The following is a 26,288-nucleotide window of genomic DNA, read 5'->3' as shown; positions in this document are numbered from 1 at the left end:
ACTAGACTCTTTCTTGTGTGATGAGACCAACGAACCTAATGCTCTGATACCAAGTTTGTCACGACCCAAATCGAGCCGCGACTGGCACCCACACTTACCCTCCTATGTGAGCGAACCAACCAATCTAACCCCAACGTTTTCAAACTTAATAAATAGAAAATAATGCGGAAGACTTAAAAACTCATTAACGAAATCAATAATTAATTTCTAAACTCAAAACTTATCATTATCCCCAAAATCTGGAAGTCATCATCACAAGAACATCTATCCTCAAATTACTAATCTAAGAGTATCTAAGAGCTAAAATACATAAAAAGCTAGTCCATGCCGGAACTTCAAGGCATCAAGACATGAAGAGGAAGATCCAGTCCAAGCTAGAAGCATTAGCTCACCCTGAAATCCGGAATAATGAAGACTGGCTAGAGTTGCGGTTGAGTTGAAGACGACGGTATGTTTGCTGCACTCCACATATAACAAAGAAAGAAACATACAAGTAGGGGTCAGTACAAAACACGGGTACTGAGTAGATATCATCGGCCAACTCAAAATAGAAAACAATATATATCAAGTAATAATATAAAATCAACTACATTACTCAACATGTAGCAACAACAAGTACTATAATCGTTAATAAGTACCGCCAAGTTCACACATGAGGACTCAAGCCTCAATACCATACTCATTTGGGGATTAGGTTCATTAGATTGAGTATATTAACATCTTTCAAGATTCATCACCTTTATTCTTGTGTCGGTACGTGACACTCCGCTCCCCTACTACTATGTGTCGGAATGTGACACTCCGATTCCCTAATTCTACGTGTCGGTTCGTGACACCCGATCCCCTAATTCTACGTGTCGGTTTGTGACACCCGATCCCCTAATTCTACGTGTCGGTTCGTGACACCCGATCCCCTAATTCTACGTGTCGGTTCGTGACACCCGATCCCCTAATTCTACGTGTCAGCTCGTGACACCCGATCCCCTAATTCTACGTGTCGGTTCGTGACACCCGATCCACTAATCTCATTCTATTAATTCATCAAGCCTTCTTTTATACCAAGGCATCATCAATCTCATTACTTTAGTTCATCAAGCCTTCTTTTATACCAAGGCATCATCAATCTCATTACTTTAGTTCATCGAGCCTTCTTTTATACCAAGGCATCATCAATAACAAGGGGTTTTCAAGATTTGGGATTCAATAACTTCATCATGCTTATTTCATCACAATTATATAATCACATTCATGCAAGCATACAATTAAGCATATAGAAGACTTTACAATACAACCCAACACATATCATTCGCTATTAAGAGTTAACTACGAATAGTATAAAAACCATAACCTACCTCCACCGAAGATTCGTGATCAAGCAAGCAATTTCCTCAAGATCTTTGCTTTCCTCTTCGTTCCTCTCTCTCGAGATCGTTTCTCCCTCTCTTTCTGTTCTTTTCTTTTTCTTATTCAAACCCTCTTTCTTTTACCCTAATTAGCATATAATTAAGTATGAAAGATGATGAATTTAACCCATTAATTAATTCAAGGTTATCTCTTTTAACCCTCAAGTAGTTAAATTATTAACATTAACCTACTAAATTTATAATTATAGCAGGAATAGTCCAAAACGCCCCCTTAAAACATTTAAAGAAATCCGACTCAGCCTGGGATTACGCAGTCTGTGATGGATCGTCGTGCCTGCGACGGTCCGTCCTGCAGGGTCGTCGCAGAGTTCAGAGACTAAATTTCTGTGGAAGATGTGTGACGGTCCGTCGTGCCCACGACGGTCCGTCGTGCCCACGACGGTCCGTCCTGCCATTCCGTTACGAAGTTCAGAGAGTCGATTTCAGTACCCAAATTTCAGAATTCTAAGTGTTTTGGAACGAGACCCCCTCGACGGCCCGTCGTGCCCATAACGGTCCGTCGTGGGATCCGTCGTCTCAGCCAGTTTTTCCAGAAATAAAATCTGCTGCTCAAAACGACTAAACAGGTCGTTACAGTTGGTTTCTGGATAATTGGTTATTTCTCTAAAAATTTTGTTATTTTAAATTAAATTTTAATGTATTTTAATTTTGATCTCGGTATGTATATTTTTCTTTATTTTTTGGTTATAATTATAGTGATTGTGGTATACAATACAAAATAGGATACTTTTAAAAATTATCTGATACAAATAAGTTTTATAAATTTAAGTATCACACAATTTTATCATTTAATAGGTTATTTATTAAGTTAAAGATACACTTTATATCTAACCACGACAATGTATATTTCAACATCTACCAATTACATAAATTAATGTATCAAATATACTATTTTATCTTTCCTTTTATATGTGATACTTAACATAAAGTTACAGTAAATACGATCCCTTCAAAATCATGATGTATCATATACATTATTATATATATATATATATATATTATATATATATATTATAAATATTTTATCAGATTTAAATATAATAGTTTAACAGTGTGATTAAATTATTTTCCAGCAGAAATGTACACAAAGTTGAACGAATTTCTATTTATTAATATTTAATTGTAACACTTCACTATATTGGAAGTTGAATGTATTTTTCTAAGAAAAAATGTATTACTTTACTTTGGGTAAGAAAGTACAAGATTGCGTGTTGTGACTTTCATGTCTATAATGTTCACAACGATTTTTGCTCGTAGTTGACTTATCACTTGAGTTTTTTTTCTTTTCGTGGCCGTCAAAACATTCTTTTGTATCGAGATGGCAAGACAAATTTCTTATCTGGTAATGGAACCATTGAATCTTTGAAAATTACTTATTTACCTTTCGAGGTAAACACATAATGTTTCATCAGTTGGTTTATTGTTTCTATTAAGTATTAATTTGACCGATTTATAATATGTAGTTAGAATTATGAATCAAGTATAATTTTACATTTTTATGTATCATATTAAATATTGTTTCTATTGAGTATCAATTTGACTGATTTATAATAGTTAGAATTATGTATCAAGTACAATTTTACATTTTTATGTGTCATATTAAAGCTTATTATTTATGTCGAGTATCAATATCATTTTTTTCAATTGCAGAATACTCGATACTTTATTACTAATAGATACAAAATTTCAAAAAAAGATATTATGTATATGATATATCGTTGCTTCAAATGATACCTTTTTTACATGTCGTCTCTTTTAATTTTGACACACATCACAACTATTGATACTATTATTCTATCCAATACAAAAGTTACAAACAATTAAGTATCAGACAGACAATAATATATACCAAACTAACTTATCAAAAATTAAGAATCAAAAAATGTAACCAGAACTGAAAACATAACATTTTTTATTTATCACATCATAAAATAGTAACCTAAAAGTACTTCATAAAGTATCTAATTTGAGAATTATTAGACATGAAGCAGAAAAGTACTTCTAAAAAGCAAGCGTCAAGAATCTTTTGGGAAGAAAGTACATGTTTGCGTTCCTTTTTTCACCTTCAACACATACAATTTCACCGGTTATTGCATAAAAAATTTGTATTTCTTCATCACTTTTATCCGATGTGTCAATGCATAGTGAATATATACCGAATTCTACCTCATGTTTCTTCATTCCTATGTACAATTTCACCACCATATCATTCCGAATACATAATGGAGACAAATTACCATCAACAATGTATCTGATCTCGATGTTTTTTTTTTCATTTCATCAATACTCAATTCAGCTGCAATTGCTGAAATAAGATTTATGAATGAAATATTTTCTCCAACCACTGTCACATCACTTCTGTATCGCTCGTATCTAACATCACTTTTCCATGATCCAAAATGCCTTAACAGATCAAATTATTCATTTCGAATCTTCACAAAATTGCGTTCCAAAATTGTTTGAATCAAACTTTTAATGTTTTTTTCGAAGAAGGAGAAGAAGATTTCACAATTTAAAATTTAAAAATTATAATTCAGTTAGAGGTTTATGACTAATTGGTTGAAGAAAGAAACATACACGTGTTTTGTGGGAATTAATTAATTTCTATTAATTCCTTATTTAATGCTTAAACTGATAACAACAACTTAATAATTTAAGTATCAATTGTTAATAATTAAAATATCTGTCTACAATATTATGTATCCAAAAAATACTAAAAAAAAGAAATTTTTAATAATTATTGAAAGAATAGAAATAAAAAAAATAATTTATCTGTTATACTATGTGATTTGCCTAATTTTTACAAGGGAAAATTATATATAATAGCAAACTAATAACCTAAAATAAATGGAGTACCTAGGGTTTGATTTAATTGTGCTCCATAGCAAACATTTGTAAAAAATTGCCAGACACCTCTCTCCCGAATATATCGCTCGCCACTCTCTTCAATCTCTCGCTCGCTTTCTCACTTTTTATACAAACGCAAGTGTATAAAAAAAAATTTCTAATTGTATAAAACAGAGAAAATTGTATAAATACATATATTTTTGTTCCCCTCTTCAAGATCTCGCTCGCCACTCTCCCAAATCTCGCTCGCCACCCTCGCCTTTCTCACTTATACAAACAGAAGCGAAATGTATAAAATGCGTTTCTGTTTGTATAAAGCGTGAGAAAATTGTATATACACATGCAAGTACATATATTTTCATCTTATACACTTATAATTATACAATAAATACTCCCCTGCCCAATTTCTTTTGTCTTTCTCTCTTTCTCATTTTATACAATTTTCAAATTGTATCTAATTTCTCTCTTTCTCGTTTTATACAATTCGATTCAATTGTATATTCCTTATCAAGTCTCTTTTGTCTTTCTCTCTTTCTCATTTTATACAAATTCAAATTGTATATAATCGTTCTATACACTTATAATAATACAATTCCTTTTATAAACTTCGTTTTTATACAGTTTTCTGCCCAAGTATCTTTCTCTTTCTTGTTTTATACAATTTGCTTCAACTGTATATGTATAGCGAATTATGCAGTTTTTATGTTTACTATGAAACGCAATTATGTAAACTTTGCTATAGCATATAAGTATAAATTTTTTATTTTGCTATATGTGAAAATTGTCCTTTTTACAATAAATATAGAATATGGAGTCCAGCCCAGGAAATTTATGGGCCAGTCCAAAAGTTAGTGGTCACAAACTGACAAAAACATAGTAGACGTTACAGAAAAGAACAAATCCTCTTTTTCTTTAGTTTGAAAATCCACCATTTTCATAGCCATACAGAGAACCGCAGCCATTGCAATCTTTTGCCCTACCTTACTACTTCATACACATCGCAATATACACGATAATCAGCTATTTTCATTGCTGCAAAATCAAAAAAAATGGAGAAAAAGCTCAAGGATAAGAAATGGAGTTATGAAAAGAGAAGCCCTTTGCAAGATCTGAATGTTATTCCCAGATGTAAAAGTAAGAGTAGCACCATTGAAGCCCCTCGAGGTCGTCTTCCTTTTCTCATCTCTTCTTCTTCTTCTTCTTCGTCTGCTTCTTCATCTTCTTCTTCCAGAACGCATTTCCATAAAACACCGAAAGTTTCTTCGAAAATTTCAAATCCAGTGCCTAAATCTACATGTTTGAGATCTAAATCCACCAACGAGAATGATTTACCAAGACTCATTACGCAAAAACCCAAAAAGAACCCACCTTTCCTATCTGGGAAGAAACCCATCTCCCGAAAGTCAAATCTGAGCAATCCTGTGAAGAAATCGTCATATGGGTCGGTTAGATTGGGGGTTAAACCCAAGATTTTGAAGCAAAAGGTGGAAGGTAATGGCTCAGGTGAGAAAATTCAGCTTTTTGATTTTGATTGTAATTTGACTAGTTTTGAGAATTGTACACCTCTTGGTAAATTATCATCTGGTTCTGGTATTGATTGTGCAACTTTAGATCATACTTGTAATGTAGAGAACTCAAATACTACTAGTAATACTACAAAAACACCTCCCATTGAGGCTTCAGTGTCACCTGAAATACAATGTGGGCTATCCACTGGGTTGTTTTCAGCTGCAACACCTTGTTATGCTGCTGGTCATGTTCTCTCTGGTGTTACTGATAAAAGGAAGTGTAGGCCTAGAGGTGTTCTCACTATAGGAAACTTAATTGATTCGTCAGATTGCGAAAAAGCCAGTTGCTCAGAGGATAGGAAGTGTGAGGGGGCTGGAAGGAATGAGGTACTTAACAAGTCTAGAAGAGATTCTTTGATTCCTTTGCCTGCATTGGCTTCTATGCATTGGCTTTTATCTCCTTGCCGTGAGAATAATGACGTCTGTTGTGAGGGTGAATCTGTTAACGAGTTTAGGATGTTGAATGGATCTGCCACGTCTGAGTTGCCGTATTCAACTTCAATATGTTCTGGGAGTACTTCTGATTCAGTACATAACAGAGCAAAAGCTCGGATTGTTTTGGTCTCTCCTGAAAGTACTAAACTTAAAGATCCATCGTCTGACGAGATGGGGAGGACTTTGTTTCCATCTTATCCCCTGGATATATCTTGTTGTCATAATGTGGAAGTCCCGGATGAGTGGAAATGTTCGTGCAGTCTTGTTAGAGAAAATTCTCCATGCTCAACGGCTTCTTTGAGCAGTGGGAATGTTATTCAAACCCCCAAATCAGATTTGAGCTCAGGCAAGTGTGGTGGCTTTTCATGGTTACGCCCAGGTGATCATCGAGACAACGTTGGGGATGAACTTGATTCAGTGGCAGATTTTCTTCACAAAACAAGTTTATCACCTATGACTCAACCGTCAGCTTTAGATCCGCCTAATCTGCATTTTAAGTTTAATAGTTCTTCTTGGGTGTCTGACTCCTCATTAGAAAATATATCACAATCTCAAATGAGAATCTCATGGAGAGATGGGATAGTGAGTCAGACTCTTAAGATTGATGATTTAGATTGCTGCAGATGTTTATCAGATGATGAGAATGTGGGCTACTGTTACACTGACGTAAAGACAAATGTTGGTGTTGAATCTAGCCCCCATGGAGAAAATGATCTTTTACCTGAGAGTGGTTCTCAATCTCCTGAATTTGTAGAGCACAAACACGAGCTTTCTCGGAATGGAAAGTTAAGGTCTCCTCTTCCAGAAGCTAATCCATGTGCAGAGTCCATACAGACTGAAGGTGGTGGTTTAGTTTCATCTGCAGAGTCTGACTGGACCCATAGTTGTAATACTCAGTTGTATCACATTTGATTCTTCATCTGTATTATTTGTATCGATTCTTAGAAGCAATGTTGCTCTTCTAAGTTCAAGTACTGCTTGTTGTTGCTATAAATTATATACCCTATAAATACTCGCTGTCTTCATCCGAAGTGTTTGGAGAGTTCATTATTCACATTCTCTTAGTGCAACTCCGCAGATATTGAAATTGTGACAAAATCTTATATCTTGTGTTTGGAACTTCTGGTGAGCATTGGCATGTCTTTGTAGATGGAGCTCTAGATATTTACAAGAGGTGTTTTATGCTTCCTCTCAACTCACCATTTTGTTGTGGGATAAAAACACAAGAAGTTTGGTGGATGATTCCCTTCGAATTAAAGAAATTTATCGTTATATCACTTCTTTCTAACTCGAAATCAGATATGATTTTTCTTACCTGAGTGATAATTGTCTTTCAACCACGAGAAGAAAATTTTGAAGCATAAAGAATGCATTGCTTCACTTTTTCTTTTCCATTATATTATCACTAGAAGAAGAGTTTCATTTAGAAAAATTAGACTCTATAGATACCTAAAATAAATTTGGCATAATGAACAAGTACCCCTCAACCTATGTCCGAAATTTCAAAGACACACTTATACTATACTAAGGTTTCATTATTCCTTAACTTATTTTATTAATAATTTTCTACCCCTCTTTACGTGACACTATTTTGTGGGTCAACGCTGGTTGATTTTTTTTCAAGCTAGTGTCACGTAGGCCGAAAAAGAGTAGAAAATTACTTATAATACAACTCAGGGATAATAGAATATTAGTATAATACAAGTATCTCTCTAAAATTTCGAACATAAATTAAGGGATAATTGTGCATTTTCCAAATAAATTTTGAACATTTTGTAAGTAGACAATAGACAACATTAGTTTTGTAAAATGCATAAAATTTGATTAGACTTGAGAAGATCTAAAAATAAGAGAACAAGAACAATGAAGGAAAAGTTTAAGAAAACACAGAAAAATGTGGATCCCTATTAGTTATTACTCTTACTACCTCTGTTTAAAAAAGAATGTCTTTGTTTCCTTTTTAGTATGTTAAAACAAAGAATAATTCTTTTTCTTTTTTGACAATAATTTAACTTTGACTTTTCACTTAACATGTTTAAGACCACAAGATTAAAAGACATTTGGTACATTTAACATAACTTTAATTTAGAATCACAAAATTAAAAAATTTATTTCTTTTCTTAAACTCCATTCAAGTTAAATTAGATTATTCTTTTTTAGACGTACAAAATATTCAGGATATAAATGAGGTAACAAAAAGGTAACCACAAATCTTTTTTTAAAATTACGAGTTTTGTCATTGATTTTCTTATAATTAAAAAGCATCTCCTAAGACACCTAATATAAATTTACCATGTAATTTGATTACAAATGTATAAATATTAATAAAACTCTCAATGAGCATTCTCATTCTGTCTTTTCTAAAATCTTTGCATCGAAGTGTTGATGACAAATCAAAATATTTATACAACAATTATTTTGTCTAGTATGGTCAAGAATTCAAGATGTTGTTCACAATTTCTATCGGTTTAGGTTTTAACTTTAGTATCTTGATTCATAAAATTAATAAAATAAATATATCAAAAAAGGTAAACTAGTCAGATTATAATATTTTATATTAATAATAAATCAATTAAGGCAAATCTAATGAAGGTTTCAAAAATTTTATATATAAAAAACAATATAATTATCTAAATATTGTTTCAATTTTCCAATTATTTACAAGGTACCCATATTAAAAAGTAAAGATTGATTTTGCTTTGCCTCAAAAAAATTTCTTTTCGAATTTAATAGTACATAGATTTTTTTTATCTTTTTTTTTTTAAAAAAAATAGTACATATAAACTCATTCTTAGGAAAAAGTGAGTTTCCTAAAAATTAAGTTGTCAAATAATTGTTGTGGCCCAGAGCCGGCCTTGAAAAAGATAGCTAGTACAATACAGAACCAAGTCAATAAAAGACAGATATTATTGTTAATTTTACTAAATTAATAAAATACAAGGAATAATAATCAACAAGTTATTTAAAATAAATCCAACAATAGAGTAGTTAAACTCGACTGTTTTGATTCTATTTTATTATTCTCTCGTTCAAAAGAATAAAAAAATCTAATTTGACTTGGCTAAAAATTTAAGAAAATAAAAATAAATTTTTAAATTTATAGACTATAATTTTAAATTAAAATTATGATATATTTAATTTTGTAATTTAAACATATATAAAAATTAAATTTAAAACTTTATCAAAAAAGAAAAGTAACATGCAAAAAAAGAAACATGAATCATTCTTTTATTGACTGGTCTTTAGAAGAAATAGCCCAGAAATGATTTGATAGTTTGATTTATTTATTTTATGTAGAAGTTAAATTCATTAAATTAAATATAAGACCATCATATAATTGAAAGTGTGAGTAATTTTTCAAATGATCACTCAGTTATATGAAATTATTTAGTAAATTCACCAAACTTAATTTTATATAAATAAAAATAACTCTTTCTTTTTTGAGTATTCACTCACAAGTCACTTTGATTGAATTTGTCACTTCTATCATCATAAATATTTGACCTACTCTTGTTATTTATGCAATACATGCATCTCATACTAAATAATACTCCCTTTCATTTTAAAATAGTTGTAACATTTTACTTTTTGAGTGTCAAGTTGATTATATTCACCTCACACTAAATAATAATCCTTTTATTTCGAAATAGTTGTCAAGTTTTACTTCTCGAGAGTCAATTGGATTATTTTTTAAAGTTAAATTACATTAGATTAATTCAATATCTTAAGATTAAAATTTAGATATTTAAAAACTATATAAAAATACTATAATTACAAAGTTTTCTAAAATATGATATAAATAAAATATGAATTAATTACGGAAATATCACCTTTTACTTTATTTACCATTATTCCCTATAAGTTTTACAAATTTCCAAAATTCCTCATTTTCGTGAATCACATTAATTTATCTCGCACATTATATTAATGTATCTCGCGCATCACATTAATGACATCTCGCGCATCAAATAAGTGTATCATGTATAAAATGTACCTCGCACATTAGATTAGTGTGTCTTGCGCATCGAAATAATGTACCTCGCGAATCAGATTAGTGTGTCTTGCGCATTCGATCAGTGTATCTCGCGCATCAAAATAATATATCTCATGCATCAGATTAGTGTATCATGTATAAAATGTACCTCGCGCATCAGATTAGTGTATCTCGTGTATCAAATTAATGTATCTCGGACATTAGATTAATGTATCAGCACTTATATTATTGTATTCGTTTTGAGGAATTTTTATAATTATAAACTTTTAAGGAATAAATTATAATTTTGTCTTAAAAGTATGTAATTTTTGTAATTTGCCCAATAAAATATGTTTCAAAATGTTTCTCAAAGTTCATATTCTTTGACTATTAAAAAAAATATTATGAAAAATGTTTTTAAAAGGCCATTTAAAAAAGAATGATTTATTTTATTTTATTTTAAAAAGAATGATTTTTTTTCCTTTTGACAATATTTTAATTTTAGCTTTTAATCATGTTTAATGTCACAATATTAAATAAAATTATAATACATTTAAAATAATTTTAATTTAAAATTACAGCACTAAAATATTAAATCAAACTAAATTTAAAAATACAGTATTAAAATATTAAATCAAACTAAACCATCAATTGTAGAAAGAAAGAGAATACCAAAAACCCCACATGAAAACCCAACTTTTGGATTTTCTCTCATTCAAGTCAAACAAACATTTACGTGTGCCGACCAACATGTTTTGAGTGAAAAGAAATGCTTAAAAAATAGAGATATTTATTTATTTGAAGAAAGAAAACTTTACATCATATATACTCACCCACCAAACCAAACCCAACATACATCATTTTTTAAACTCTAGACAACAAGTAATACAATTCTCTCTTCTCCAAATTCTCTTTCAACAAGTTCCAAATCTTGTATAGTCATGGAAGGTCTAATTCCATTAGTATGCAAGACCTTCAAAAGGAACAAAACTCTTCGCAAATACGAATCCCTCTCCTCAGAAACTAACGTTATTAATAATATTGAAGATTTTTATCCAGAATATGCTAATCGTGAGAATTATCCAGAATATCGACGTACTCAGTCAGTTCGCGCATCGGAAAAGAGCGTTTATTATACTCAAAAGGATAAACAACTTGTGAGATTCACAAGTCATAGAATGTTTTCATGTGTAACGGGTGCATGAAGTAAAAAAAAGATTCACAATAAAGTATTTCTCTTTTCTTCTCTCAAGTATATATACTTAGCTTGTGTTGCGTTTTTCCTTTTGTTGTTGTTGTTGTTGCTTGAGTTTTATATTTTACTTATTTACTATCTTTGTTTTGATTGAGTCATTTGATTCTTGAAAAAATGTAGTAAATGTTAATTTCTTCACTTCAAATTTGTTGGGTACCTTGTGCTATGTAAATACTTCCTCTCCCTCCGTCCATCTTTACTTTTTCACTCTACTAAAAGTAATTATCTAACAATACTTATCCAATTTAAAAAATCTAAAAATAATGTACTTTTTGAGTCTATTTTATCTTCGATGTTAAATACTATTCAATATCTATGCATTTTCTAAAGCATAAAATTTCATATATTTAAAGGGTATTATAGTAAGTATCACCCTATTATTTATTATTGTTAAGGTGTGTGCTAAGTTAATAATAATAGACACTAGCAAAAGTAGTGGGTCAAATGTGACACATGCAAGTTTAAATTATTACAAAATGGCTTTTTTATTAAGCCGGCAAACAATTTTTATTTTAAATAAAAAGACAAAATTTAAAGTTTAGTAATATATAAATTTTAAATTAATATTATAATAATAATAATTAAGTTTACAGTCTAATATCTCAGTTAGATTTCCGCACAACCATAAACCAAGGTCTAGCCTCAGATCAATCATACTTTTATGGTTTTCAAGCACAAATTATTAGATTTTCCAAAAAAATTTCAAAAAAATATTGCGATAACAACATTGAATAGATTAACTCCAATAGTACTTGGAGTGGGTGAAGTAGGTGGGGTGGGTTCCATTGGACTAGTTTGTGGACGAAATAATAGGTATTTGTCATTTTTCATTATATTTTTGTGTTTAAATTGTAAAAATGAATCTCCGCTTTAATGAGAAACAGGTACAAGTTCAAAAGCAAAGTAAAAAGAGAAAAAAATTACAAATCTATTTAAATCACCTCTTTTGAGTCTGATGATACAAGTCATATGAGCCATTAATAAAGACTACAAGTCTTAACAAAAATAAATGTTGTTTGGACTATAGAGCAGTAACAAAAAATAGAGGAAAGAGTCATTGTGAACTAGTCCAACCAGCTCATTTTGTAGTAAAATATGAAAAATAGATATGGTATATCATAATGCCCCAACATGTGGCACACAATATACATGTATACGTTCTCAGTATACGTAGTATATCATAAACAATTTCGTTCGGGAAAAAAATCTTTCATTGACGTTAAAATCATAACCTAACTCAGCCTCACATTTTTAGCTCCAATGCAAGTCTAGATAGTTAGAAAAATTAGGTGCAATTGGAATTCCTTTGTAGCACTAGGAGTCAAGTACCAACAAAATATTGTTTACTAAATCTTTATTAGGTTTTGATAGTTGCATTTTGAAAATACCTAGTGGTCACAAATTGGCAATATCAGAAATGGATACCTAACCAAATCCAACTAAACCATTGACATGAAATAATTTGGATTATAATATCTTACCACACTTTCTATATTGACTTTGTTTGAGAAAGAAATAGTATATGATTACTTATCTTTAATTAAATATATTAAATTTGAGTTTAGGCTATAATTTTTTATTATAAAGTATTTTTTTTAAACGAGTCGTATGTGAAGCAAATTCAAATTAATCAAAGTTTTAATAATATATCGAACATCAGATAATAAACTATATAAAAATAAAAGGAGTCGCAACATTTAAAAAAAGAGACGATGTTATGAAATTTCTATAATTAGAATAAAATTACCTAAAGGAGCTTGTCTGCTCAAATTCCATGAAACTTTTCAGACAAGTATAAAAAAAAGTCAATAACTCATATGCTCACAGGAAATGACTTTTCCAGAATATTTACAATATATTGCTTAATATTAAGTAAATCAATATAAAATGTTAGTTTTTGATAGTTATAGTTACTAGTACAAATATATTTATAATTTTATCCGTTCTTTAAAGTATGTAATCAAACTCTTAGTCATATTTTGAATCTAAGAGCTCATTTGTTTGCACTTAATAAAGGTATAAATCTTAATCATTCAGATTCACCCATTAAGTACGTTTAGTTTTTAGGTCTTAATCTGAACCTTTCAGATTCAACCCATTAAGTTCATTTGTTTAATTTTTAAAAAAAACTCTTAATGGGTCTAAAGAGGTAGGAGATTCTTAACAACATCCAGACTCACTTGATAAGTTACCAAATAATAAAATCCATCGCTTCTGTACTGTGGGTGTGCCTTTTCATCTCATAACTAGAAATTTTCTTTCTCTCTTTTCTCAATCAAACACCAATTCCCTCTTGAACTAGTAAGTTTTCATAAATTCTTTCAAGCATTGTTTTTATATTAATAATATTTTTACATTGACGTGTAGTATCAAGGTTTTTGAATGAAAAAATAGTACTCCAAATCATGATTGTTAAAACTTCTTAATTTTTTTTAATCAAAAGTGATATATTTTGTTGAAATAAATTTTTTTATAATATTTTGTTAATATAATGTTCAATTTCACTTGCAATTCAAATATTTAAAACAAACAACATTATTATTTAGTGTTCAGATTTAGATACCACATCTTAATATTCAGATGTTTACTCAGATTAAAGCACTCAAATCTTAATGCAAATCTTAATATTCAGATGTTTATTCAGATTCAGACCTCTTAATCTTAATGAAAACAAATGACAACTAAGGCCTCATTTGTTTGCACTCAATGGAGGTGTGAATCTTAATCATTCAGATTCAGCCTATTCAGTACGTTTGATTTTTAGGTCTGAATCCGAATCATTCAGATTTACCACATTAAGTTCATTTGTTTTATTTTTTTGAAAAGTTTCTTCATGGGCCTGAAGAGGTCTGAATGAATCAGATTTGTAGGAGACCCTTAACAACATTCAAACTCATGTAATAAGTTAATTAAATAATAAATCATCGTTTCTCTGCTTTAAGCGTGCCTTTTATCTCATAAACAAAAACTTTCTTTCTCTCTTTTCTCAATCAAACACCATTTTTTTGCTCTTGAACTGGTAAGTTGTCATAAATCCTTTCAAGTTTTTTTTATATTAACAATTTTTTTGTATTGACCGCGTCAAGAACACCATAGGTGTATTGGCATTTATCAAGATTTTTGAATGAAAAAAAAATTGTCCTTCCAAATCATGTTTATTAAAACATTTAAAACTTTTTTTTTAAATCAAAAGCCATATATTTTGTTGAAATGAAATTTTGATGATATTTTATTAATTTAATGTTAGATTAACATGTATATTGAAAACAAACAGTATTAATTATTTAGTGTTCAGATTTAGGCCTCATTTGTTTGCATTTAATGGAGGTCTGAATCTTAATTATTCAGATTCAATCCATTAAGTACGTTTTGTTTTTAGGTCTGAATCTGAATTATTCAGATTCAATCCATTAAGTACGTTTTGTTTTTAGGTCTGAATCTGAATTATTCAGATTCAATCCATTAAGTTTATTTGTTTTATTTTTTTAAAACCCTCTTAATGGGTCTGAAGAGGTCTGAACGAATCAGATCTGTAGGAGACTCTTAACAACATTCAGACTCATTTGATAAGTTATCAAATAATAAATCATCGATTCTCTACTTTGGGCGTGCCTTTTTATCTCATAACTAAATTTTTTTTTCTCTTTTCTCAATCAAACATCATTTTTTCCTTCTTGAACTGGTAAGTTTTCATAAATTCTTTCAAGTATCTTTTTTATATTAATAATATTCTTGTATTGAGGTGTGTCAAGAACAGTTGCAATAATATTTTCGGTATATTATTTTTTATCAAGGTTTTTGAATAAAAAATAGTACCCAAATAATGATTATTAAAACTTTTCATTTTTTTAATCAAAGTGGTATATTTTGTTGAAATGAATTTTTTTTATAATATTTTATTAATATAATGTTCAATTTCACTTGCACCTTCAGATATTGAAAGCAAACGTTATTATTTACTGTTCAGATTTAGAGACTGAATCTTAATATTTAGATATGTATTCAGATCAAAACACCTAAATCTTGATGCAAATCTTGATATTCAGATGTGTGTTCAGATTAAGACCTCTTAATCTTAATGAAAACAAATGAAGCCTTAGAGACCACATCTTAATGTTCAGCTGTGTATTCAGATCAAAACACCTGAATCTTAATGCAAATCTTAATATTCAGATGTGTATTCAGATTCAGACCTCTTAATCTTAATGGAAACAAATGAGGCCTAAGACTACTTAATGGGTGATGTGAAATGTAAATATAATTTTATATTTAAGAATTCAAAAATAAATGGAGTTTAACTTACACGAGCCTTTTGAATTTATTGCTAATATTATCTTTTTTTCCCTTGGGAAGCTCAATAGTATACTCATAACTTCCTCCGTACACATTTATTGGTCATGTTACGTTTTTTAAAAGTCAATTTAACTAATTTTTAAATTTAAATTAGATTACATTAATTCGATATTTTAAACAAAAAATTTAGATATTCAAAAACTATATGAAAAGTACTACAAATTACAATTTTTTTTTGCATATCAATAAAATGAAAAAATACATCTAAAATTTTAGTCAAAATTGTTATAATTTAACTCTAAAAATAGAAACCATTTTCTTCATCACAAATTAATTATTCAAAATCTCTCTTTTTCTACTTTATTCTTCTTCTAGTCTGCTAGTTTCAGAATACATTATAACATCAATTATGATAGAAGATATAAGGTAACCATACAAATAAGTAATTAGTGGTATTTCCATATGTTGTAATAACTTTTCTTTGGTGACTGCTTTCCTTTTTGGTAAGAATTTAAAATTTCAACATTTTATTTTCATCAATTTTTTGTTAAATTTAATGTGAAAAGATCGAGCGGCAAGATTCAAATGGACGTGATGACACTTGTTTTATTCCACCAAGACTAGCCAGTCTAAAATCAAAATTAAGAGATAAATGGGAAAGTAAATCAAAATAAAAAATTAACATAATCTTAAAAACACACCGTAGATAGCATAACATAACTCAATTATAACTCCAAAACCTGGTTGTCACTTGTACATGCCTCTAAATATTACATTAGATTCAAAGACAGACTAGTCTGAATGTCTTCGTTTCTATAATAGATTAAAAACATAATAAAAGAGTAGGAGGTGTCCGCCGAAATGACAAGCAGCTATCTCATAAACTCCCAGACTGTAGCCTCACACATAGAAGAGAAAAAAAAGTAATCAAGATGATTAAGATTCGTAGCCTACACAAATATAGAAGAAAGAAGTGAGTACCAAATAACACGTTCTTAGCAAGCAAACAACTAACTCTAAATAAAGCAATATTGAACACAAGTACTCATCCACTCCAATAGAACCACCTCAACTACAACCTGCAAGAAACTATTAGCCCAATCTAACAATGTTCACTCCATACCAATGTTCACTCCATACCACTAAGCTCATAAGGGAAATAAAATTTTGCACCCGAACATGAATAATCAAAACCACCATTGTATCTTATAATTCAATAGCAACAATAACATATCAACAATCGCAACCGACGAGAATCAAATGAAGTGCAATGATACATAGAGTGATGCATTTTTGTCCTAATGATAAATATTTGTTGTCTCTCAGTCTTGAACTCACAAGGAACTCTTTATTCCATGCTTTTGTCACGGGCATATGCGTCGATCCTTATTTTATTTCAATGAATTTGATATGGATGTTGTAACACACCGTATCCTAGATAGACCAAATTGCAGATTTAAAAAGCTACATATGACACCGATGGGCACCACCATGGGTCGTAAGGTGAACCACGATCCTTGCTGGTGGTCCATGGATGGTCACGTATAGCCCTCCCTAGAAGAAGTCCAAAAATTTCTCTAAGTGTCGACCCACGACCATACCTATGGGCTGTAAGCCATGCCACGTTTCATGGTCTTGGTTCGTGGATCGATACCCAAAATTTCAGTACCATTCTCCGAACGATGGCCGACTAGCACAGACTGTTGGTGACTGCTAAGGCTGGCAAACGGATAGGACCGGGTCAACATGATCGGTTTTATCGGTAATCGGACTGGTACCGGCTTTTTCTTACCGGATTTTCTTACCGGTATCGGATTTTACCGGACCGGTTTTACCGAAAAACTCTCCCTGTTCCGCCCGGTCCATTAGTAACCGGTTTGGAACCGGGTTGGACCGGTTTGGAACCGGGTCTTACCGGTTCTTCTGTTTTTTTTAAATTTTAATTATTTTAATTATTATATAATAATATATATTTATATAAAAATTCAATTGAAAACTTTAAAGTTTATATAAGTTTGAAATTAAATTTATACTTTAAAGTTTATATTGAATTTTAAGTTTCAAATTGAATTTAAAGTTTTATATTGAATTTAAAGTTTTTTAAACTTTATATTGAGTTTAAAGTTTGAAATTAAATTTAAACTTTAAAGTTTATATTGAATTTAAAGTTTTAATATAATCTTTTATTAAAATAATTAAAAATAAATTTATAAAATGACATGAATTAAATAGAAGAGACTATTATAAAAGAAAAAATCAAGGTGTGTAGCCGTATATTTATTCAAATAAATAAATTATACAATACAAATATTAGAAAGAGAATAAGAGTACATAATTTAGGAGGAATTGAATAGTAAATTAGTAATTATTATACTTACAATTCCATTTTTTTAAAATTCTTTTTGTAAATTTTGTATCATTTGAAAAGAAAGATTTTTTGGAATTGGCATTTGTCGTTCTTCTTCCATTGCTTCCATGCCATCATCACTATTCTCACCAAATATTTCATCTATTTGGTCTTCTATATGACTACTTAATAGTGGTAGTCCGGTGTTTCTTCTTTCGGCATTGACCCAATCTCGAAACAACACCGATATTTCCAAACTGTCCTTTGTTAATGAATATCGATGATCTCCAATCATAAATCTCGCTGCACTAAAGGCTTGCTCCGAAGCGACCGATGATGCTTGAATCGCTAGCACATCTCGAACAATCCTAGAAAGTGTCGGAAATTATTTTTCACGATTCTTCCACCAATTTAATATTCGAGGTTGAAGTTCTCCTTCGTCACGCCTAATCTTTTCCCGTGCCCGGTTGAAATATAAATCAAAATCATTATTAGTTTCATCACTTTCAAGCTCAATATATTCATCCATCATATCATCTGTATCATCACTTTTAGGCTTAGAAGATGAAGGTTCAACTATTGGAATATTTTTTTCCATAACTTTATATGCATTATATAAATCTTTAACTTTTGTATAAATGCTACTTTTACATTGTTCAACACTAGGAGTTTCATCATCTTTAATTTCTAAATTTTTATAAATCTTTTCAACCATTCTTTCAACACCTCTTAATTTATAATTTGGGTTGAAAGTAGTAGCAGTCAAATAGATTTGAGGAATAGGGAAAAAATATTTTTTGAATTTTTCAATCATAAAAGCAACTGAATCTTTAAAATGTTCTTTTCCTTTATATTTAGCAAATTCAATTGAAATAGCACAAATATTTACTAAAACAGAAGAAATAGTAGGATAATATTGACCAGAACATTCATTTGTTGCTTTATAAAAAACTTTTAAAAATCAATCAGTTCTTTTGTATTTTGCCAATCTTCATAGCCAATTCTTAAATTCGGATCCGCATTATGAGCATTAAAAACTAATTGTAGCGGTTCTTGATAAACATAAGCAACTTGAAGCATGTCAAATAAAGAATTCCATCTAGTGCATATTTCTTTTGGAATTATTCTATATGCAAGTCCACATTCATTACAACGATTTTTAAATTCAGTAATTCTAGCTTTTACTTTAGCTTTAAAAATCCAATTACAAGCAAGTCTAATTTTTTCACAAGAAACTCCAAATTGAGAAATACCATCTTTTACTATTAAATTATAAACATGTGCGGCACACTTAATATGAAAACAACCATTATCAATTGGACAAAGTCTAATTTTTAAATAATCAACGGCACTTAAATTATTAGAAGCATTATCTGAAGTGACACTCATTATTTTATCACATATTTCATAATATTGTAAAATAGAGCCTACTTTTGATGCTAAATAAGAACCGGTTTTATATTCTTCAACATATTTATACGCTAATATTCGTTTTTGCATGTTCCATTCATGGTCAATCCAATGGACAGTAAGTGTAAAATAATCGTTACCATGAGAATATTCTTTTAGATATTTTAAAAGATCACTTTTAATTGTATTTCTTGGAATACCTTCATAATCTGGGTTATATAATTCTCGAATATAATGAACAAAACCAGGATGAGAAGGAAATGCAAAAGGTAAACCACAAACAACAATGATTTTAGCTAATTCTCTACGATCTTTTTCTTTACTATACGTGCGGTGTGTGCTTCGACTAGCTGGGTTAGACATATTTAATACACCTTGAACCATATTAGAACCTCCAACACCCATAGAACTTTCGGGTATGGCTGTTCCATTTCTATTAGCTCTTTCTATATCATCTAGGCGAGCAAATTCTTTTATTACACTTTCGTAAATGTGTTCTTAGTCGTCCCGTTCCCCCTTGTGTACCCGTAGTTACATGTTTCATTACCAATTTACATTTAGTAAAGAGGGGACTTCGGTAATCGGACTAGTCGGGGTAGGGGTCTCTTCATCTTCCTCATTTATTTCTACTTCTTCTTCTAATTCTTCTTCAAAATTAGTATAATGTCTATTTAAAGACTCATGATCTACTTCATTTTTAGAATTAAATTCAATAGGTCTTGGTGACGTAAAAAAAGTTTCATTAACACAAGTATAATCATTAGTATTAACTAAATATCTAGGTGGCAAATTTTTAGAACAAGAACTACTTACTCATCCCTTTTTATTTTTTAATTCCGACATTGGTCTTTTATCACTATTTCTTTCCGAATTCATGTTAAAATTTAAAACAATTAAATATTAAGAGAAAAACAAGCAAAATAATATAATAAAAGAGATAAAACAACTAAATTAATAAACAAATAACAATTAAAGTTAATAGTTGGAACGAATGTACCAAACGTCTACGTAAAAGTAGACGTATAACCAAAGCGAATTTGATAGATGCCGAATTACCGATTGTATCTTCCGAAATTCAAACTTCAACTTAATATCACAATATAATAATTAATAATTTATGAGAGATTTATAATTGAGAGTTTGAGACTTTCAGAGATTGTATAAGATTGTATAAGTATTGAATTTGTGATTTAAAATGCAAATAAATGGTATATTTATAGTGTAAATGGGTTAGAAGGGGGTGGGGTGGGGGTGGGGTGGGGTCATATTTGACCGTTTTGGGCCCCAGCCCAACGGCTAGAAGGTCCCAACGGTCATATAAAACGGTAACATTAAAAATATAAAAAAAATAATAAAAAAACCGGCTAAACCGGTTCTTATCGGGTCGGACCGGACCGGACCGGAACCGGTTCTTACCGAACCGGTTTAACCGGATAAAAACTAGGAAACGGTCCGGTACCCGATCCTGTATACTAAAAGACAGGTTCCTTAACGGTTCAACTGGTACCGGACGGACCGGTACGGGAACCGGACCGGACCAGCCAAAAACCGGTCCGTTTGACAGCCTTAGACTGACTACAACAATAGTTAAGTCAGGGGTCATTTGGTTTTTCCCTATGCATTGGACATCTAAGCTACGTCATTTAAACCCTAAACTACATAGTTTTGGTTAGTTTTAGCCTAAAAGCATAAGTAAAACTTACCTAAGTCATATAATTAACCAAAATTAGTAAAACATAAAACACAAAGAGGTGAAAAAGGTGACCAAACCCTTCCAAGAATGTAATGAGTTTCCAACAGTTCTAGCCCTGAAATCGAAAGATTTTTCTGTAGAATTCATTACTAGGTATGTGGGATTTCACTAGCGGATTTATTTCGCCCATTAGGTCCCTAAATTCAGTAAGATTCTTGATTCCCTTATTATCAAGTAGACCTAGGGTTTCTAGAATCCAACAAATTATCATGAATTATTTACTTTACTATTCCAAATCAGTGAATCATGATCTTTAGCATGTCTCAGTATAAACTCCTTCATAATTTCAGAACCCTAGCTATGTAGTTCTTTAAGTTCATGAATTACACATGCTAGGTCAAATCAAAAAATTATACATGCTCCAGTTATAAATGTTTTATTATTAGTACATAAATGTTGCATTTTCAGTTAGCATGTCAGTATTTAATCTATCCAGATTTTTCAGAATTTCATCTATAAGTAGCTAAATCATATAATTAGTTGGAAGAAGACTTAATACCAAGTGGACTAGGGTCATTCACCCTTAGGTCCCAAAACTATGTGCCCCGTAGGTTGTAAGTCCTTTCTATGGTAAACATTTTTGTGATCACGCTAGTCATGCCTTTATACATCTGGCAGGGTATACCGGGTCCTCTCAATGTGACGTATACATCAGACTCCACATTTAGGTCATGTAATTTTATGTTGGTCATTAGTAGCTCCCACAGTTCAATTAGATTCTATTGTATTGACCATGTTATTAGTTATGTATTTAGTATCAACATGTTATGAACTTGTTAATTGCATTCACTTATTTCATGTTTAGTATTCTCAATTTGATATCGTGCTTGTATCATATCATTGCTCAGTATATGCTTTGGTTCATTTATGATTGTTATTCAACTTTACTCTATCCAGCATTCTCAATACCTTTCAAGTAATGATGCATACTCGGCGCTACATCTTTTCGTGATGTAAGTTCATGTCCTCAAATTCCAAATCATGCATAGATCGGCTCCCGATCTTTAGTTCAGCAACATCAGCGGTGAGTCCTCATTTATAAATGATGTCACACATGTTTTCTTTTGATTTTAGTCTTCAGTTTCAGTTTTTCTAGACTTAGATGGGGCATGTCCCAACACTTTTAGTTATTTAGAGGCCTATTTCAAACATGGATAGTTTCAGTCTTAGTTTTGAGTTTCATCATCAGTTTTTATTAAACTTTCCTCAGATTGTTTTTTTCAGACATATATGTGTATTCCCCTATCATATCATATTATCTCATGATTAGCTTACACACAATATTTACTTTTTTAGTTTACTTTAGTTTGCTTATGATATGCCAACAAAGTTAGCTTGGGGTCACTCGTGATCTTAGGTCCCGTGCCGCATCGGTATCAAAGAATTAGGTTTAAGTATCCTAGAATGTATGAAAATGCGCACTAAGTAGAGTCATTTTCATAGGTGTGAAGTGCACCACATTATATGAGAAGGAGTATATGAGGTGTTTAAGGAAAACTTCACTTTCTTGGTACTCTAATCATGCGTAAGGTATAATCCAACTTCTCATTTCAAATACTATGTTATGTGGTTCAGATCATGCCTCCTCATAGAGATTACCCACGGAATGCTAATGCACGTAACACTATCGCAGTTCCTCCAGTCCGATACCATGAGGTTTCGAATGTAGAGCTTCTGAATACTATCCAACTTTTAGCTCTAAGTACGATAATCTGAACAATCATCAGGTTGATGGAGATAAGCTTAGGCAAATAGTTAAGGTCAACACGAAATCTAGAACAGGAACTATGAGTGCTCTCAGTAGAAATCGGGTGGTGGAAATCACTTATAGTTTGAAAAGATTAGAATACTAGGGCACTAGGCTCTAAGTCTCAAGGAAGTGTTTCAAGGAATTAAGACCTACCCAACTTGTCCAAAGTCTGGTAAGAACCATCCATGCGAGTGTATTGTAGGCAAGGAGTGATGCTTTGGGTGTTGTTAGTCTGGTTATATGGTGAAGATCTACCCTTTTGCCAGGAAGGGTCAAGAAGGTAAAAATAATAGGGCTAAGTCTACAATTCCAGCAGCACCAGCAGGTCGCCCAAATCAGTAGAATGTGTCATATGGTAAAGGTGACAGTCACTGCCAAAACGAGTTCCATGCTATCCACACTCACCAGGACCAGAAAGATTCTCCTAATGTGGTCACTAGTACGTTATGAATCTTTCTTTTAGATATTTATGTGTTGTTAGATCCGCGGACTAATTTTTCTTTTGTGACTCCATATATAGCAATAAACTTAGGTGTTAGCCCAAAAAATCTTTTAGAACTTTTATCAGTCTCTACTTCATTTAGTGACCTAGTTATTGCTAGACGGGTATACATATATTGTCCTGTCGGAGTCTCTCCGAATAACACCTCAAGCGTTGTAAAATTAGAAATGGTAGATTTCGATATCAATCTAGGCATGGATTAGTTACCTTCCTGTTATGCCTCTGTCGATTGTCAAACTAGGATCATTCAATTTTAGTTTCCAAACGAGCAAGTTTAGAATGGAAGGACAATAGCTCAGTGACTGTAGGTCAATTTTTATCTTGACTTAAGACCATAAAGATGATTTGTATGGGTAGTGTAGTACATGTTGAGAAAGAAAGAAATGAACTAGCAAAAGATGTTCATCATCTTGCTCGCTTAGGAGTTGGTCTTACGAACATGCCAGATGGTGGTGTAATAACCCAGGATAGATCAAAATCTTCATTAGTAGCGGAGGTTAAGGAAAAACCAGATAGTTATCCTAAACTGCTTCAGTTGTAAGGTGTAGTTCATCGACATAAAGCAGAGGTTTCTCCCAGGGGGAGATGGTCGCTTATGTGTTCGTAAGGTGGATGAGTAGGTGAAGCGGCCTTGATATGGCTTGATTCAGTTTATGATGCTATGGATAACGTGCAAGACATTAGAGATAGACTTAATAAAACTTAGAGTCTCCAGAAGTCTTATGCAGACGTAAGGATAAGAGAATTAGAATTCCAAGTTGATGATTGAGTTTTTCTGAAAGTATCACCTATGAAGGGGGTGATGAGGTTTTTCAAGAAATGGAATCTTAGTCCTAGATATAGGGGCCCTTATAAGATTCTGAAAAGGATTGAAAAGGTGGCTTATGAGTTACAATTTCTAAAAAAACTAGTAGTAGTGCATCCGATTTTTACATTTCGTTGTTGAAGAAGTGTGTAGGTGATCCATTGTCCATCGTATTGAGAAAGTTTGGCTGTAAAACATAGTATCATTCATGAGTATGTTCCAGTTTAGATTCTTCATCTTCAGGTTCAAAGATTGAGAAACAAAAAAGTTGCTTCATTTCCTTGTGAAGAAGATGAAGCCATGAAGGCCAAGTATCCTCACCTCTTTCCTTCCGATTACACTCTAGTTTGAGGCTATAGTTCCTCTCCAAATTTTCATTTATTCATGCATAAATTCAGTCTTAGTATCTTGTTTCTTCAGTTTTTACTTGAATTTTCAACGTATTTGTATGTTCTTAGAACATAGTTAAATTAGAAGTCAATTTTAGTATTTTTTTGTGGTTGGGTTCAACTCTTTCCCTCCATTTTAGCTAGTTTAGTCTTCATTCGATGATGATTTCTATCAAGGAAGATATAATGTAACACCCATATCCTAGATAAAAAACATGCATATTTCAAGAGCTATATGTGCCATCGAGTGGAACCACCTACGAACTGCGAGGTGACATACGGTTCGTGTTGGTGGTCCATGGATGGTCAATTGTAGCCCTCCCATAAACAATCCCAAAATTTCTCTAAGTCTTGACCCACGACCGTACCTACGAACCATAGGCCAGGCCACAGGCCATGGTCTTAGTTTGTGGATCGATACCCAAAAATTTTAGTCTCAGTCAGTGAATGATGTTTGACCAGTACGGACCATTGGTCAATCGAAAGTCCGTCTTTGTGTTCCGTTGGTGACCCCGACCACAGTTAAGTAAAGGGTCATTTTTTTTTTGCTTAGTGTTGGACCCTAAACTACGTCGTTTAACCCGTAAACTACAAAATTTTGGTTAGTGTTAGCCTAGAAACATAAGTGGAACTTACTCGAGTCAGATAATTTACCAAAACTCATAAAAATTAGAACGTAAGGAGGAGAAATAGGCAACCAAACCCTTCCAAAGAACATATCGAGTTTCCATCAATTTGAGCCCCAAAATTGAATTATTTTTTTGTGAAATTCATCACCAGGTATATGAGATTTCACTAGTTGGTTCCCTTTGATCATTAGGTCCCAAGAATTCAATCAAATTCTTAATTCCGTTTTTATCAACTAGACTTAGGGTTTCTATAATTTCAATAAATTATCATGAATTAGTTATTTTACTATTCCTAATTAGTATATAATGATCTTTATCATGTTTTAGTTTAAACCCTAGTTATGTAGTTCTTTTAGTTCATAAATTGAACATGCTAGGTTAGATCAAGCAATTATACATGCTCAATTATAAATGTTTCATTATGAGTACATTAATGTTGCATTCTCTGTTAGCATGTCAGTATTTAAGCTATCCAGAATTTTAAGCATTTCAATTATAAATTGCTAAATTGCATAATCAGTTGGAAGAAAACTTAATACCGAGTGGACTAGGGCTAGTGACCCCTAGGTCCCAAAACTACGTGCCTTGTAGGTTTGTATGTCCCTTCTATGGTAAACATTTTTGTGATCACGCTAGTCATGCCTTTATACATTTGGCAGGGTATATTGGATCTTCTCGATATGCCGTATACATCAGATTCCATATTTAGGTCATGTATTTTTATTTTGGTCATTAATAGCTCCCACAATTCAGTTAGATTCTATTGTATTGACCATGTTATGAGTCTAGTATTCATTCTCAGTATGTTATGAACTTGGTCATTACATTCAATTATTTAATATTTTAGTATAGTATCATGCTTATATCATATCATTGCTCAATATATACTTTACTTCATTTATGATTAT

General features: G+C 31.5%; 1 protein-coding gene across 1 annotated transcript; it reads left to right on the top strand.

Annotated features, from left to right (window-relative positions):
* The first annotated feature begins 5,170 nt into the window (after positions 1-5,170).
* Positions 5,171-7,328, top strand: LOC104644870 (uncharacterized). The gene has a single exon (XM_010315690.4). It carries the CDS (start codon positions 5,321-5,323, stop codon positions 7,184-7,186), a length of 1,866 nt encoding a protein of 621 aa, XP_010313992.1. The 5' UTR covers positions 5,171-5,320; the 3' UTR covers positions 7,187-7,328.
* The last annotated feature ends 18,960 nt before the right edge of the window (positions 7,329-26,288 follow it).

This window comes from Solanum lycopersicum, chromosome 12 (genome assembly GCF_036512215.1).
Source record: "Solanum lycopersicum chromosome 12, SLM_r2.1".
Taxonomy (NCBI): domain Eukaryota; kingdom Viridiplantae; phylum Streptophyta; class Magnoliopsida; order Solanales; family Solanaceae; genus Solanum; species Solanum lycopersicum.
This window is presented reverse-complemented; position numbering and strand designations above follow the sequence as displayed.